General features: G+C 36.0%; 1 protein-coding gene across 16 annotated transcripts in view; it reads left to right on the forward strand.

Moving 5' to 3' along the window:
• Abl (tyrosine-protein kinase Abl) overlaps nucleotides 1-14,456 on the forward strand; it is a 329,539-nt gene that overhangs the window by 291,081 nt on the left and 24,002 nt on the right. For 8 of the 16 annotated variants that reach the window (XM_067119117.1, XM_067119112.1, XM_067119113.1 and 5 more), the window contains 5 exons: nucleotides 616-757; nucleotides 1,282-1,415; nucleotides 10,035-10,297; nucleotides 13,149-13,320; nucleotides 13,778-13,890. In XM_067119117.1, the coding sequence (XP_066975218.1) occupies nucleotides 616-757; nucleotides 1,282-1,415; nucleotides 10,035-10,297; nucleotides 13,149-13,320; nucleotides 13,778-13,890 (824 nt within the window). Of the gene's footprint in view, nucleotides 1-615; nucleotides 800-1,281; nucleotides 1,416-10,034; nucleotides 10,298-13,148; nucleotides 13,321-13,777; nucleotides 13,891-14,456 lie in introns of all 16 variants that reach the window. The other 8 variants (XM_067119114.1, XM_067119115.1, XM_067119110.1 and 5 more) reach the window with 1 other exon arrangement.

Below are 14,456 nucleotides of genomic sequence, written 5' to 3' on the forward strand. Positions count from 1 at the left end.
ACTTTGTGTTGCAGTGCAGTAGAGTATAATATGTACTGCAGGAGTGTACAGTGTAGGACAGTACCTCATATTTTAATTTTACAAGACTTTAGTATTTCTTTACATTAAATAAACGCCATGTTGATTAAAAACTTTTCATATCTTGTCAGAGCTTTTGATATTTAGAGTACATAGCTAGCTGCATGAATGTTAGTTGGCATTTTACAAATATTTTCTCCTAATTGCTGGTTAAGCTTGACCAATGTTTTTATCTTAAAAGAAATTTGGTGAATTGCTGATAATTTTAAATACTGTAAATATTTTTAAAATGCTTGAATGAACTGATGTGCCCAGATACAGTATTTAATTTACATGATATATGTATCCAAATATTTACTAAAATTATTGTCACATATAAAACAAAACAAAAATAGTGCACTGTATGTACTCACAAAATATTCGAAAAACTAAATAAAATTTGCTAGCATTTTAGGCCTGATACACAAACATCATGAAGTATTGTATCTGAAAATGTCAAGAGTGTTACATGGTATGGGTGTTATCTTGTTACATATATGTCAGTAATTAGATTATTTTCTTAAATATTATTTTCTTAAATATTATTTTCCGTTTCAGCTATATGTTTCTTCAGAATTTCGTTTTAACACTTTGGCTGAGTTAGCCCACCACCACTCTCAGCATGCCGATGGTCTTATCACTCAGTTATTGTATCCAGCGCCCAAAAGAAACAAGCCCACTGTATTTGGACTGACCCCAGGTAATAATGATTCTGGACCCACTTTATTCGGACTTAATTCAGGTAAAAATTATCATTATTTTAGAATAATATAGTTGGCTTTAAGGAATTGACAATATCTTCTAAACATGCCAAAAACCAATGTTAAAATTTCAGTTTGCACTTTGTCTGACTCTTAGGAATGTGGTATTAGAAAATATAGAAAAAAAGTTTCAACTTTTCATTTGGTGGAGATTGTTGTGAAAAATATATATGCATGCTGCTTTATACCTGAAACTGGATAATAATGCAAAAATTGGTGACTGGAAATAGACTAAGGACTGAAGTGAAAATAATGGAGATGCAACGAACAAAATGATTACATTCCTAGAATTCAAATTCCGCTGGATTGCATCATTACGTTTTCTTGGTCGAACTTGGGATTCCTAAATTCCTGTTTATTTTGTTTGTCATATTCATTTAATGCCTTCCTTCAGTCAGTTTCTCATATTTCTTACCAAATTTAGATATTTTAAATTTTCACTAAAGTACTGATATTCCCTCAGCTGAACCTGATGAGTGGGAAATTGAAAGGACAGACATAGCCATGAAGCATAAGTTAGGAGGAGGTCAGTATGGTGATGTCTACGAAGCTTTGTGGAAGAGACATAATATCTATGTTGCAGTGAAGACTCTGAAGGTGGGTTCTTGAAACTGTTAGCTCTTCCCTGAACTAATTTGCACATTTTTTCCTGTATGTTCTCTCTATGTAAAGTTTCTTTGTATTGTTGCAGTAATGTCTTAGTTGTCTGCATTTAGATCCAAAGGGCAATGGAAAGGGGCAAAATGTGGATATGGGCAATGTTTTATGCTAAGCCTATGCTAACTTGCCCAAACCTTAGTGTAACTCGCAGTTTACTTAGCCTGTTGTTGGCAAATGCACTCAGCTGGTAAAGCCTTTAGAATCACTTAAGCAAAAAATACTGCTCTTTGATTTAAAAATAAATCCATTAACACAGTATTTTAATTGAAGCACTAGGCAATATGCCTCGCTCAAGACCTTCATCATGATACCCTAGCGAATGATCCTTTATGATCAAGTACAGTACTGTATCATCACACAGAAACGATTCTTAGAATATACACAGGTGCATTGGATTAAACTTTGTATATACCATATTAAACAGTGTCCAATGCTTTACAGTACATGTGTATAGTAATGAAAAACAAACACCCAAATATACGTATAAACACTACAGGTTATTGATGTGCACCTGCACACTACTCTGCTACAAGAGCTTGCCATGATTCTTTTCCACTTAATATTTTACATCTGGAACCCATTATCTGTTGTGGTAACACATTTCATAAGCCTTACAACCCATCAAAAAAGAAGGAAATGCAAGCACAAGTTTCATTGGTGTTGTACCATAGAATTGTTCTGAGCAATATATCTAAAGTTGAGATAGTTATACAATGTATTTAACCTGTAAATCCTTCCAGGCTGCACATTTTGTTAAAGAACAGTACATATTTTTGATAGTGTAGCTGCTGTTCATTACACTTATGGTCCCCAGGGCTCCATAAGACAGACCAACCAATCCCAGAGAATTCCCTTATAGTGGTCTCAGGCAGAAAGGTGCATGTTGTCACAGTGATAGAATATACAATACACGGGACAGGAGGGTTCTATCTCCTGTCCACAGCAACTGCCTCGGTTTTCCCTTCATCCTACTCACGTAGATGTGACAACAGCACGTATATCATCTATCTTCCTCATTACACTCTGGTCTGTCCAAGAATTCACTAATCCCCAAGTTTTGCCATGGAATTGGTGTTTGACTGTGCATTTGTTGATCACTATAACAACATTCAAGCTAAGTACATACTTTTATGGCTCAGTGAAAAGTTTTAGTTCCTTAAAATTTTAATGGGTAGGCTATATTTGTTCAAATTAGGAGCCAGTAGATCTTCTGCAAGGCGGGAATTTAGGAGTAGATCATAAGGCTACGTTGTAATTACTGTGCTTTTTTCATGTGTGACAAAGCGATAATTAGCATTAATGCAATACAGTAAACCCCCTGTATTCGCGTTCTCATGATTCGCGGACTCACGCATTCGCAGGTTTCTCTGTGGAACATATCTAGCCATTATTCGCGGAAAATTCGCCCATTCGCAGTATTTTTCACTGAGAAATATTCACTAATTACTGTATTTTCATATAATTTTCATGAATAAATGCCCTTTTTGTGATAAAACTAATAAAATACTCAGGTATATGCATTTTTACAGGGTTTTTCTGTGTTTAAACTATCAGAATGGTCAGTTCTAAGTGTTTTTAGAGGGGTCTTAAGTATTTGTGGATTTTTAGCTATTTGCGGGGGGGCGTGGGATGCATCCCCCGCGAATACGGGGGGTTCACTGTAGTATTAGACATTTTTTTAAAACTCATTAGTCATTGACCTTTTTAACACTAATAGATAATTTGAGGGTACAGCAAGGGTAACCTAACTTATTTGTTTTCAAAACACAGCCTCAGTAGTACTGTAGTTCCCAATCATGCTTGACTTACAAGCTGTAGTGTTTACTGAAGGCCAGTATTTCCTTTGTAGTATTTTATAATCAAACTAAATGGATTTTGTAATGTAGAAATTTCTCCAGTTATTCTTACGATCGGGTTTTTTTTAAGTGCTAAAAGAAATACGTTCATGCAGATCTACTTCCAAAGGGTATTACCCGCCGGTAGTGGCGTCACAGGTGTTGAGAGAAATTGCTGTGATGCTTGTCATTTCATAAGGAATACAAAAAGTACTTTTTCATAATGATGAGCTTCGTCAATCAATTTAAAATCTTAGAGATACTGATTTTATATAAATTTGGTACTATAATTCTAGTACAGTAATTGATTATTTTATGCACCAACTTACATAGCCTATAACTTCTACCTTGTGCTTGGGAATAGATCGGGTAATCAAAGTTATGAAATGTATAGAAATACATTGTATGGGTATCCATTTAGTTTGGTCTTAATTGGGTTTAGAAGCATTTGTCAAACAATTTAAAATCTTAGAGATACTGATTATATATAAATTTGATACTATAATTCCAGTACAGTAATTGATTATTTTATGTACCAACTAACATAGCCTATAACTTTTAACTTGTGCTTGGGAATAGACCGGGTAATCAAAGTTATGAAATGTATAGAAATACAATGTATGGGTATCCATTTAGCTTTGTCTTAATTGGGTTTAGAAGCATTTGTTAGTAATTCCTTTAAGGGAGTTAATATTTTAATACTAGTATTTTGTGGGTATTACCCATTGATCGTGTTACCTGACATCATATTATGCACATGTTCATGTGGCCCTGGCAACCTGTTTTAATATGAAGTTTTTGCAGCCCATACAGTGATATAGTCAGCTAACAAAAGGTAGTTTTTAAAAAAAACATATGTTACTGGGCTGCTATTACACTGGACCCACAGATTACCTGTGCCACAGCAAATTGCTCAGTCTGCTTTTTGCCTGTGGGAATGGCTCATGGGCTAATCCCTGAAAAAATAATGGAGAATTTGGTTGGTTACCGGGACCTGTGTGGAATATGCAACGTGCTCCTTGCAGCAAGTTTAAATGGTGAAAGAGCACATATTAAGCTGTCTCTATGAGTTAAAGATTTCCGTAGGAGTAGGGAATGAGGAGACTACATCATTCCGGCAGAACTCCAGCAGTGTGTTTCCATCCCTCTCCAAGCAGAATCCACGTTTGGCCAATACTCCAAAGGCAGTTGATTCTAGGAACTCCCACTTAAACTCCTCCTATGGAGGTGAAGAGTCTTTCCTTGGGAGAGAGGTCACTCATACTTAACATGAAATGGATATAGCCACTGAAATTTTCCATCTGAATTTGGAAGATCAAGGGAACATTATTCTGCTTTACATGAGAGAGATGCATCAGATGAGAATCTTGCCTCTCCCATACAGCAATCGGGTATTGAAGGGGGTCCACCCAACCCCATCTGAAGTGTCTATGTATACTGTCTAGGGGTTAGTGATTTATCCTGGACTTCTGTTCTGCCAGGCAGTGGTGGTATGACTGCCTTGGTTCAATCAGTTCTTGCAGGCTTCCCTTATAGGAAAACTCCACTTGCTGTACTTTCAGAGTTCTGGGATGAAATCGTGAACAGCATCAAGGATGACCTTGCTGCCGAGCGTCAGCATATCAGAAATGGAATCCATGATTCCCAAGAGGAATTCAGGTCTGTCCTGGATATGGAATTGGGTGTGATATGTAAATTTTTGTCATTCTTTAAACTAGAGGATAGAGAGGCTACACAGTCTGCCCAGGCAGAGGTTGGTTTTCTATTAAAAAAAAAAAAAAAAAAAAAAAAAAAAAAAAAAAAACTTAGGTCATGGAACAGGATAATAAAAAACCCAAGCCCAAAAAGAAGTTGAATTAGTTGTGTAGATCCTTGTAAAAATCAGAATGGGTAATAAGAGACAGCCTTCTCACTCCCAGAGCTATGACTGGCAACAATAATAGGATCAGGTTGGACTAAAAAACCTCAAATCAGAATGTAGTACGGGCACCTATATCTGCCTGTGAGAATGATAACCCTTGGCAAGATGTCTCACTGTGCATCCTTACAACAGATGGAAAATATCTCATTAATGAAAGGAAAACTATGGTTCAGGTTGAGCATGTAGAATTTCTGGACAGAGCAGCCTTTCCCATTACTGAATGATGCTAGGTCTCTCCTTCAGTAGGAATTCAGAAATCATTGAAGGTGACTGTAAAACCCATAGAAGCAAACTTTCCCCAGTGTAATGGATAATATTGCACAGCAACCTCCTATCTCTTCACTTCTAAAACAATCATATAAAGATGGAATTTCAGAATTTTATGTTGACTGGCAAACTAGAGTTTATGGCAGAAATAAAGCCATTTGTCTCTGCCATCCCAGTATCTGATAACTATACAAAAAGTGGGCAACACATGTCCTTCCTTATGAGAGGAAAAAGCTCCCATTGGGCATGGCTACCCAGCAATTTGGATCCCCTATGAGAAAAATCTCAGGACAGCTATGGCTGAATTTTGTGCTAGGTTCCACTTCCTCAATTTGATAACTTCTACTACTGTGCTGGAAGTAGCTATTATAGAGCTTCCAGAGTCTTCCAGAACAGTGTTCGCTGCAGTAACCAAAACGCATATGCAGACCTTATGGGGAATACCTTTAAGACTTTCTGGAGTGTCACATTAAGGCTTGAAAGGAAGCATTATTGGGGTCCAACATTTCACTCTCCCTCCTCCAAAGGAGTTTTTTCCAAAACCAGACCCCTCTCTTAAAATGGGTCCATAGAGGAAGATGTGTTTATTTTGCACCACTCCTCAGCATTCCCAAGAAGGATTCCTCTGAACGGAGGGTGATCTCGGCCTGTCAAGTTTGAACAAACACATCATTTGCATAAACTTTTCAATATACTGTACTTAGTTATTTTGTAGGAGCTCAGGAAAGAAAGAATATAGCTCAGGAAAGATGGAATATAACTGGTGGCCTACCTAGATGATTGGCTAATCTGGGGAGCCACCAGAGAAGAGTGTTGACAAAACCTGAGATTGGTAGTTGACAGACTCCAGTCAAAAGGTTTCCTAATAAATAGGAACAAGCCCTGCCTTACATCCAGCAGATTTTTCTGAGGCAAGGTCTTTGTTGAGATACTCTTCGTGGCTGGTTGTCTCTTCCCAACAGCACTCCAACCAGAAAAAGGAAGGACCTGAGAAGGTTTCTTGCACAGCCCAACTTTTCCAGACAACAATTGGAACGAAGTCCTGGCCTGTTACAGTTTGCTTCTGTGGTAGATCTGATCCTGAGATTGCGACTGTAGGATGTAAACAGAGTCTGGCTCTCACATACCAGGAAATTGCTTAGCAATCGCCTTCATCTGAGTTTGGGAAGATACTCTGTCCATGGACCTGGAAGGGGTCCCTGGCAAACAGGTTGACCTGACTCTGCTGTCCATATGAGTGATAATATATACGGATGCCACCTTGACAGGGTGTGGAGGCCATTGAGAGGATTGTCAGGTAGCAGTGTCTTATATCAAGAGGTTGTGCTCATGCTCAGCCCCTCTCAAGTCAGTAATTGCCAACATGCTTCCACATCCATAAATGGACCTCTTTTTCAAATGCGAGAACCATCAACTTCCAGTGTGTTTCTCTGAACCTGGACATGCAGGCAATAGCAAGAGATGCATTCCTACAAGATTGGAACGAATGGAGGATGATATACCTTTTTCCTCCATTGTCTCAAATTTTGAAAGCTATGAACATTCAACTAGCTTTTCAATGGAACTGCTTACCTAGTGGCCCCAAATTAGCCGAATAGTCATTGGTACCTTTTTTCTTCAACAATGGGTGAGAAAATAGATTCCATTACCATCCACTGTTCTATCCCAGACAGAAAGAGGGGAAGTCATCCACGCATCCTCCTTTCTGAGCCATGACCTTCACGTGTGGTGAATTTTTAAATCTAGTCTACCATGAAGATGATTTACCTAACACTGCTTGGTACAGTACCTAGTGCAGAAACTACAGGCTTCATCTATCCGACATACGAGTCTGCATAGAAAGTGTAGTTAGATTATCTCCACACTGAGAGCCTAGCTTGAAAGCTGTTAAAACAGTTTTACTTTTTATCCTTTATCTTTTTCAAAGCCAAGTGCCTTGCTATCACAGCAGTCATGGCATACAAGGCAGTATTGATTGCTTTATGGTTTTGGAATTTATTATGATATATAAATTGTTGATTCCCTTCTCCAGTCTTTTGCTCTAGAAAGGCCAGCTCCTGCAAGGCTTCCCAGTACATGGTTCCTGAGTAAGGTTCTGACTCATGCCATCCCTTTAAGTTCAGTGGTCCCAAAACAGCTATAACTCATATACTCCAAAAGCCATTCTTCTTGACTGCATCTGAGCCGGATTAATTAGACAGGGACGACATTTCATCACTCATACACACAGTTGTCATTTTCTGTTGTTTCTTGGCCTATCATTCTGGGCCAAGAATGAGAACCTTTTAAAGGGAAAATCCCTTTTTCTGATAAGGGAACTCAGTATTTCTGATAAAATGTAATGCCCTGTTCAAGCACTCTAGGTTTACCCAGGCAAACATCCCAGATGGTCTTGTGATCAACATGAGAATTATTTTCTTGTCCTTCATTAAAAAGGCAGACCCCTCACTCCTTCCGTAAGTGGCAAGACATCCAAAAGAGAGTGGTGGTCTTTTGATATTGCCAATAGTAGTCAGACAGAAATTAGGTAAGGCACCTTAGAACACATACAGGTTCGTGTGTTGTTTCCTGTTCTTTTTTGGCCAAACTCTAATGGGTATCTGGAATAAAGAAAATTGCCAATAACCTGTGACTATACTTCAGACCAGAAACTTATCTGGGTTGTTGGGATATATTTTTATGAGATAAGCCATTTGACATGTCAGTTTCTTTTTGTAAACTCCTTTGTGGGGTGAATTTTAGGAAAAGCCTAAAGCTGCTCTAGTCCTACCATTTCTATGACAAAAGGGCTTGGGACTGGGGTTATTTATCTTAACACTGTGATGAGGAAGATACAAAGTTTTTGTCATGTCTGTGCGGAGTGGAGTGAGGAAACAGTCGTGTGTGGACAGGAGATAGAGCCCTCCTGTCCTGAGTCCTTTACATTCAATCACTGTGCCAAGAAGCGCTATTCTGTCTGAGACTAACCATAAGAGAATTCTTGAGATTGGTTGGTCTGTAGTTAAGAGTGTAATTAGATCTCCAAAAATAGGTCTGACCAATGTCAGAACTTATTTTAGTGAACATAATATGATGCATCATCAACAGCAGATATTATAAATGTGTGTAAAATAGCAGTGAAAAGAAACAAAGTGCATTTACATGCAGTACTTTATACAGTTTCATACTGTTAAAATACAATTTGTATTCGCAGAGCAGAGTATATGATTATTACATTTAGTCCGGTTCAATTGGAATGTAGTAATGATTGCACTTTAAATCATTCCAACCTTTTCTTTTTCTTACATTTAAAGTTGTATAATTCAGAAATGTAGTAATTTTTTGTTATGTTTTTTAATTCTGTAAACATCTAGTAATAATTTAAGGTAAAGTAATATTTTAATTGCTAAAATATGAAATAAAAAAAGAAAACTGTATACTTCTTTCTTTCTGGTACTCCCATTCTTACATATTTCAGTGTGATTCCTGAGTAAATTTCCCTCCACCACAACACGTAAGCCATGACTCATATAATTCTCCCTCCAGCAACCCTTTGGATATGATTAAGCCAGCCAGCACAGGGCATTCGCATTAAACCAGTCTGCATCTGCAGACATGGTGTAGTGAGCAAGCTTACCCAACAGAGGATAAATATGCAGTATTTTTGCTTCCAGCCCAGATCACTAGATGTTTGCTCTGCACTTGATTCTTATGTTATCCACACAGTATTTACCCTACTGTCACTTTTAAGAATTTTTATTTATTTTAAAGGTATATGCTCCTTTGCAGTGAAGAGTGCATTTAAGGGCATAGTATGATTGCAGAAAAGCTTAAAAGTGAGGTATGACTTTTATTGTTAGGGGGTCTAATTACATGGTATTGTACAGTTTTGTTATTCTTAACTGGTCTGTGAATATTTATACTTATGCCATTTACTCTCCTTAATGCAGTGAATTACTTAATGCTTTTTATTACTGGATTTGAAAGAAACAGTTTTAAATGAAGGCCATTAATAAACAAAGAGATGTGTTTAATCAGGTGCTCAGATTGCCGTTCTGATATTTATCTATAATTCACTTTAGTGTAATTTACTTTATGCTCTCTGTGTTAATGTAGCTAGATGGTCATATTTGACCTTATTAAGGTTATTCACAGATAAAAGAGCTTTAAGGAAACTCTCCCTAAGTAATTATAAAGTTGCCTTTTCAAGAGGCAGGTTAAAGAATTCATGAAATGCAAGAAAAGTAAGACAGTTATTAATGTTCTTTGTACTCTAAAATGTTATGTTAAGAAGGCTAATTTAATGAAGCATAGAAGGAGCAATTTTGTATTTGAGAATACAAATGGTTTTGTTATGTATTGCACAATAAAAATAGTTAATTTAAAGTGTATAATGTTTATTAGGAGTATTGTCCATGAGAATATACTGTATTGTCCATGAGGATATCGCACATTAAGTAATGAATTGCCAGTGGTGATGATGCTGTATAAAAGTGTGGTATTGAAGCCAGGATGCCAAGTGGCAGTTACCACAATATAATTATGTAATTGCAGGAAGATACAATGGCACTGAAGGACTTTTTAGAAGAGGCAGCTATAATGAAAGCTATGAAACATCCTAACCTAGTGCAACTATTGGGAGTTTGTACAAGAGAACCTCCCTTCTATATAGTCACAGAATTTATGACCCGAGGCAACTTGTTAGACTACCTTAGGAACTGCAGTCATGATGAAGTGAACGAGGTGGTGCTGTTGTACATGGCCACTCAGGTTGCATCAGCTATGGAATACCTGGAAGAAAGAAACTTTATACATAGGTGAGTTAAAGTATCTTTTTTTTTTTCAAATGCCACAGTATTTTAGCAGTCCCTGATCGACATTTACTTGAAAATCAGATACTGAGTACTGTTGTAAAAGTTTGACACCATTCTTTATGATGATTTCATTGCATGTTCTTTTATTCTTGGTTGAAGTGGAAACACAAAATAGGGTAGACTGGTAGAAAATTGCTATGGACCTGCTCTGGTGATTAGAATAGTATGGTCTTCAGGTGTTACTGACTAGGTCATGTTAAATTCATCTACAAACTTGAACATACCTCCAGATCTGTGTTGTGTTGATTAACAGTTAGTCTCTATAACCTTTGTCTTGTCTGTTCAAAGAAAAAACAAAGGTAATTCTAATTCATAAATGCATATTCAGTCAAGTTTTCTCGAAACTGTGCCTCTGCATAAATAAGTAAACCAGGAAGAATATGTTTTATGAAGTTTTATATCTTTCCTAAATTCATATGCCAATTAGACAAACATTTATATAAATACACATGATAATTTCACATGCCTCTGTTTCTCTTGCCATACTAATTTTAATGGTTTCAAGTTTTTAAGCTTTTTGTTAAGCTTTCATTCATTTTTAATTAATACTATATTGTATTGCAATCAGGAATTAGATGTGCTGCACTTATCGACCAAGAATTGCATTAGTTTACGAAACTTTGATAGGCATTAAATAGCCATGAGTGATATTTATAATAAAAAAATGGTCGTTTTTGCCCCATACATAGTTCAGTATTCATTCTGCTTTAATCTCCAAATATCTTCAAAGTTAAGCAAGTATGAAGATAGGAAAATGTTTCTGACTTTCAGTGTTATTCGTTCATTTCTTTGTTGATCTGATTTCATACGAAGGAAATACTGTACAGTAAACCCCCTGTATTCGCGTTCTCACGATTCGTGGACTCATGTATTCATGGATTTCTCTGTGGAACGTATCCACCAATTATTCGCAGAAAATTTGCCCATTCGCGGTATTTTTTACAGAGAAATATTCACTAATTACTGTATTTTCATCTCATTTTCAGGACTAAATGCACTTTTTGTGATAAAACTATTAAAATACTCAGGTAATGCTCGAGTTATGATAATTCACCACACGATAAATCAATTTTGCAATGGGGTAAGCAGTTAATACCGATACGACAATATTATTTATAAAATATTTTTAAATTTCGTGCAGGTGCAGGCAGCAGCGTAATCAGGCAGTGAGAGAGACCAAATTACAATAGACAACTTTTCCTCCATCTCTTTATCCCGTCTTCTAGTTAAAAAAGTAAACGAGAATGATAAAAGTATTGTTAGTAACGTTATACTCTTGCGTAAATGCATACAACCATAAACAACCGACTGAGAAACTGTTGTTTTGCTTGTAACTGAATCAGATAACAACAGCCGTTTACTTGGTATTTCAACCATCGTACGGTAATAAACAATTACCGTAGGTTATAACACAAATGACGTTAAGTAGAATAGGACTGTTATATTTTTACATTATACCCTTATTCAGTGTGGATAAAAGATCATCAAGGAAATATACTGCTAAATTTAGGCTGCAAGTTGTAGCTGAAGCTGAGAAAACAATGTTCACTGCTAATGACTATACTGTAAATTATCGTGTATCGGCAACATGGGCGAAACTCAATCGTAACTAAAATTGGAGAGAAAGTATTTTAATCAAAACTGCTGTCTATGAAAGAACACATTACAGTACTGTTATTTTTACACCGATAAACAATAAATATGTAAAGCTCGAATTATGATGAAATCAAGTGAAAATAGCGAACAGAATCTTGAATTTTTTTTACACAAAACAACGCCCCCAAACAGCCATCGTCATTTGTCATCAATTGACGAAAATAATAGATAAATCAGCTTCACAACCAGACGTATTTTATATATTTTGACTTGAAAACACTTCGTATAAGCGAAAAATAACCTTAGCCCATGTAAATAAAGTATCTAAAGATTCATTTACGCTAACTAGAAGCAAGAAAAGCACTCTGAACTGAATTAAATACAGCGAAATAAACACCTGCATAAACGATTTCCAAGCCAAAACATTGATCGCGATGCTATGACTGCAGTTTATAATACAAAAGCAATATAAGAATATATACAGTATTATTGGATAGAGTGAATTAAGGCATAACATTTTAAAAGATCCATGGAAAAGATGCATATTCATTATGTTGACGTTTATATAATACGATATGTGAATATAGAGTACAGTATAATGTAGGCTGCGCTTCTGTTTATGTATACAATATACCATAGTGTAGGCTAAGCTAATTCTTGTTTGTTATTCAATTTCATTTTGCATGAACCTCCAGAATTAGCTGATATTAATAATTACTATACTGTGTATGTATAGAGTATACTTTATAGTGTAGGCTAGACTAACATATATGTATACATGGTACCGAATACCCTAGTGTAGGCTAGGCTATGTTCGAGATGCAGTTTGGTATTTCTTACGGTTTTTTCAACAAACGATGGTTTTTTTTGGAACCTAACCCCATCGTAAGTAGGATAATACGTGTATAAGCATTTTTAGTTTGTTTTGTGTCTGTTTGAACTATCAAAATAGGCAGTTCTAAGAGTTTTTTTTAGAAGGGTTCTAAGTATTTGCGGGTTTTAGCTATTTGCGGGGGGTGTGTTGGTACACATCCCCCGCGAATATGGGGGTTAACTGTAAATATTTTTTTTATATCTTATTTATTGTTTTGCACTGGTATTGGCTGTTGTTACACTAAGTACAGTACATGTTATTAGCTGTATGTTATACGTGGTTGCTCCCCTGTGCAATTTTTATCATGAATTTTTGTACTTTCAGAGATTTAGCAGCAAGGAATTGTCTAGTTGGTGAAAATCATTTAGTCAAAGTAGCTGACTTTGGGTTAGCGAGACTCATGAGGGATGACACCTATACAGCTCATGCTGGAGCTAAATTCCCTATAAAGTGGACAGCACCGGAGGGTCTTGCATATAATAAATTTTCTACTAAGGTATGATTCTTCTTGTACATGTAATAGTGTTAATGTTGTAAGTGCTTGTTTGATTTAAGGAGTTTGTTTTGTAGACAGGGTGTAATTTCAGCAAAAACTATTTATTTGAAAAGGTTTATTAAGTTCAAAGTAAGTTTTAAGATGCTTCAAAAATGAATCACAAAGAAATCTAAGACTATAAAATAGCTCTGTAAACAATATCAGATTTGAACACTGCAAAGATGGCATTATTGCCCTTGGTATTGAATGAACATTTTATAGAGGACCACTACACTTGTAGTAATAATGTGAAAAGTATGATAAAAATTGTAGTCCAAGGCTTCACAACTTGTTTTTTAATGAAAAAAATTTTAAATTATTCATTCTGTTGTGAGTAACTACTGTTACTACTATTACTATAGTTCAAAAGCAAAAAATATTAAATCATAGTCTAAAACAATGTTTTTTTTTTTCACAGTCTGATGTGTGGGCATTTGGAATTCTACTCTGGGAAATTGCCACGTATGGGGTATCTCCATACCCTGGAGTAGATCTTACCAATGTTTATCATTTACTGGAGTCTGGATACAGGTATGTGGCATTTCTCATTAGTGGATTTGTAGTGTTTGTATATAGATATACAGAAATAACTGTATATATTTTGAAATGTGTATAATTGAAAGAGCAAAGTCCTTTAAGGAAATCATCAGCAGAATGTGAGAGAGACATCTTGAAGATGCTGGAAAGTAACTGAAAAAACAAAAGCTAGGAATTAATACAGTAATCTGAAATTAAGTAAAATATTATGGAGTGATGTAATTATCTAAAATTATATAAAATGTTACTGTAATAAATGAAAATGTATTTTAAAACTAAGTTTGTTTATAGTTGTATGTATATCCAGATAAGATGTGCAGACATTTTTATTGGTCATTATTAACTGCATGTATAGTTATCAAGTAATACATGACTGTCCTCAAGTATGTGTATTTAGCAAGAGACTGTCCATACTTGTACAGTATATATTTTGTGTGTGCAATAGCAAAAAAAAATCACAGAGAAGAAGAAACAAGTTCAAAGGGAGGACATTAGCTGATGGTAATTACAGGAACTGACCAGGGGACTTGCCCCTTCCTCCCTGTAGAGACCACACAAAA

The sequence above is a fragment of the Macrobrachium rosenbergii genome, chromosome 16, assembly GCF_040412425.1.
Source record: "Macrobrachium rosenbergii isolate ZJJX-2024 chromosome 16, ASM4041242v1, whole genome shotgun sequence".
Taxonomy (NCBI): domain Eukaryota; kingdom Metazoa; phylum Arthropoda; class Malacostraca; order Decapoda; family Palaemonidae; genus Macrobrachium; species Macrobrachium rosenbergii.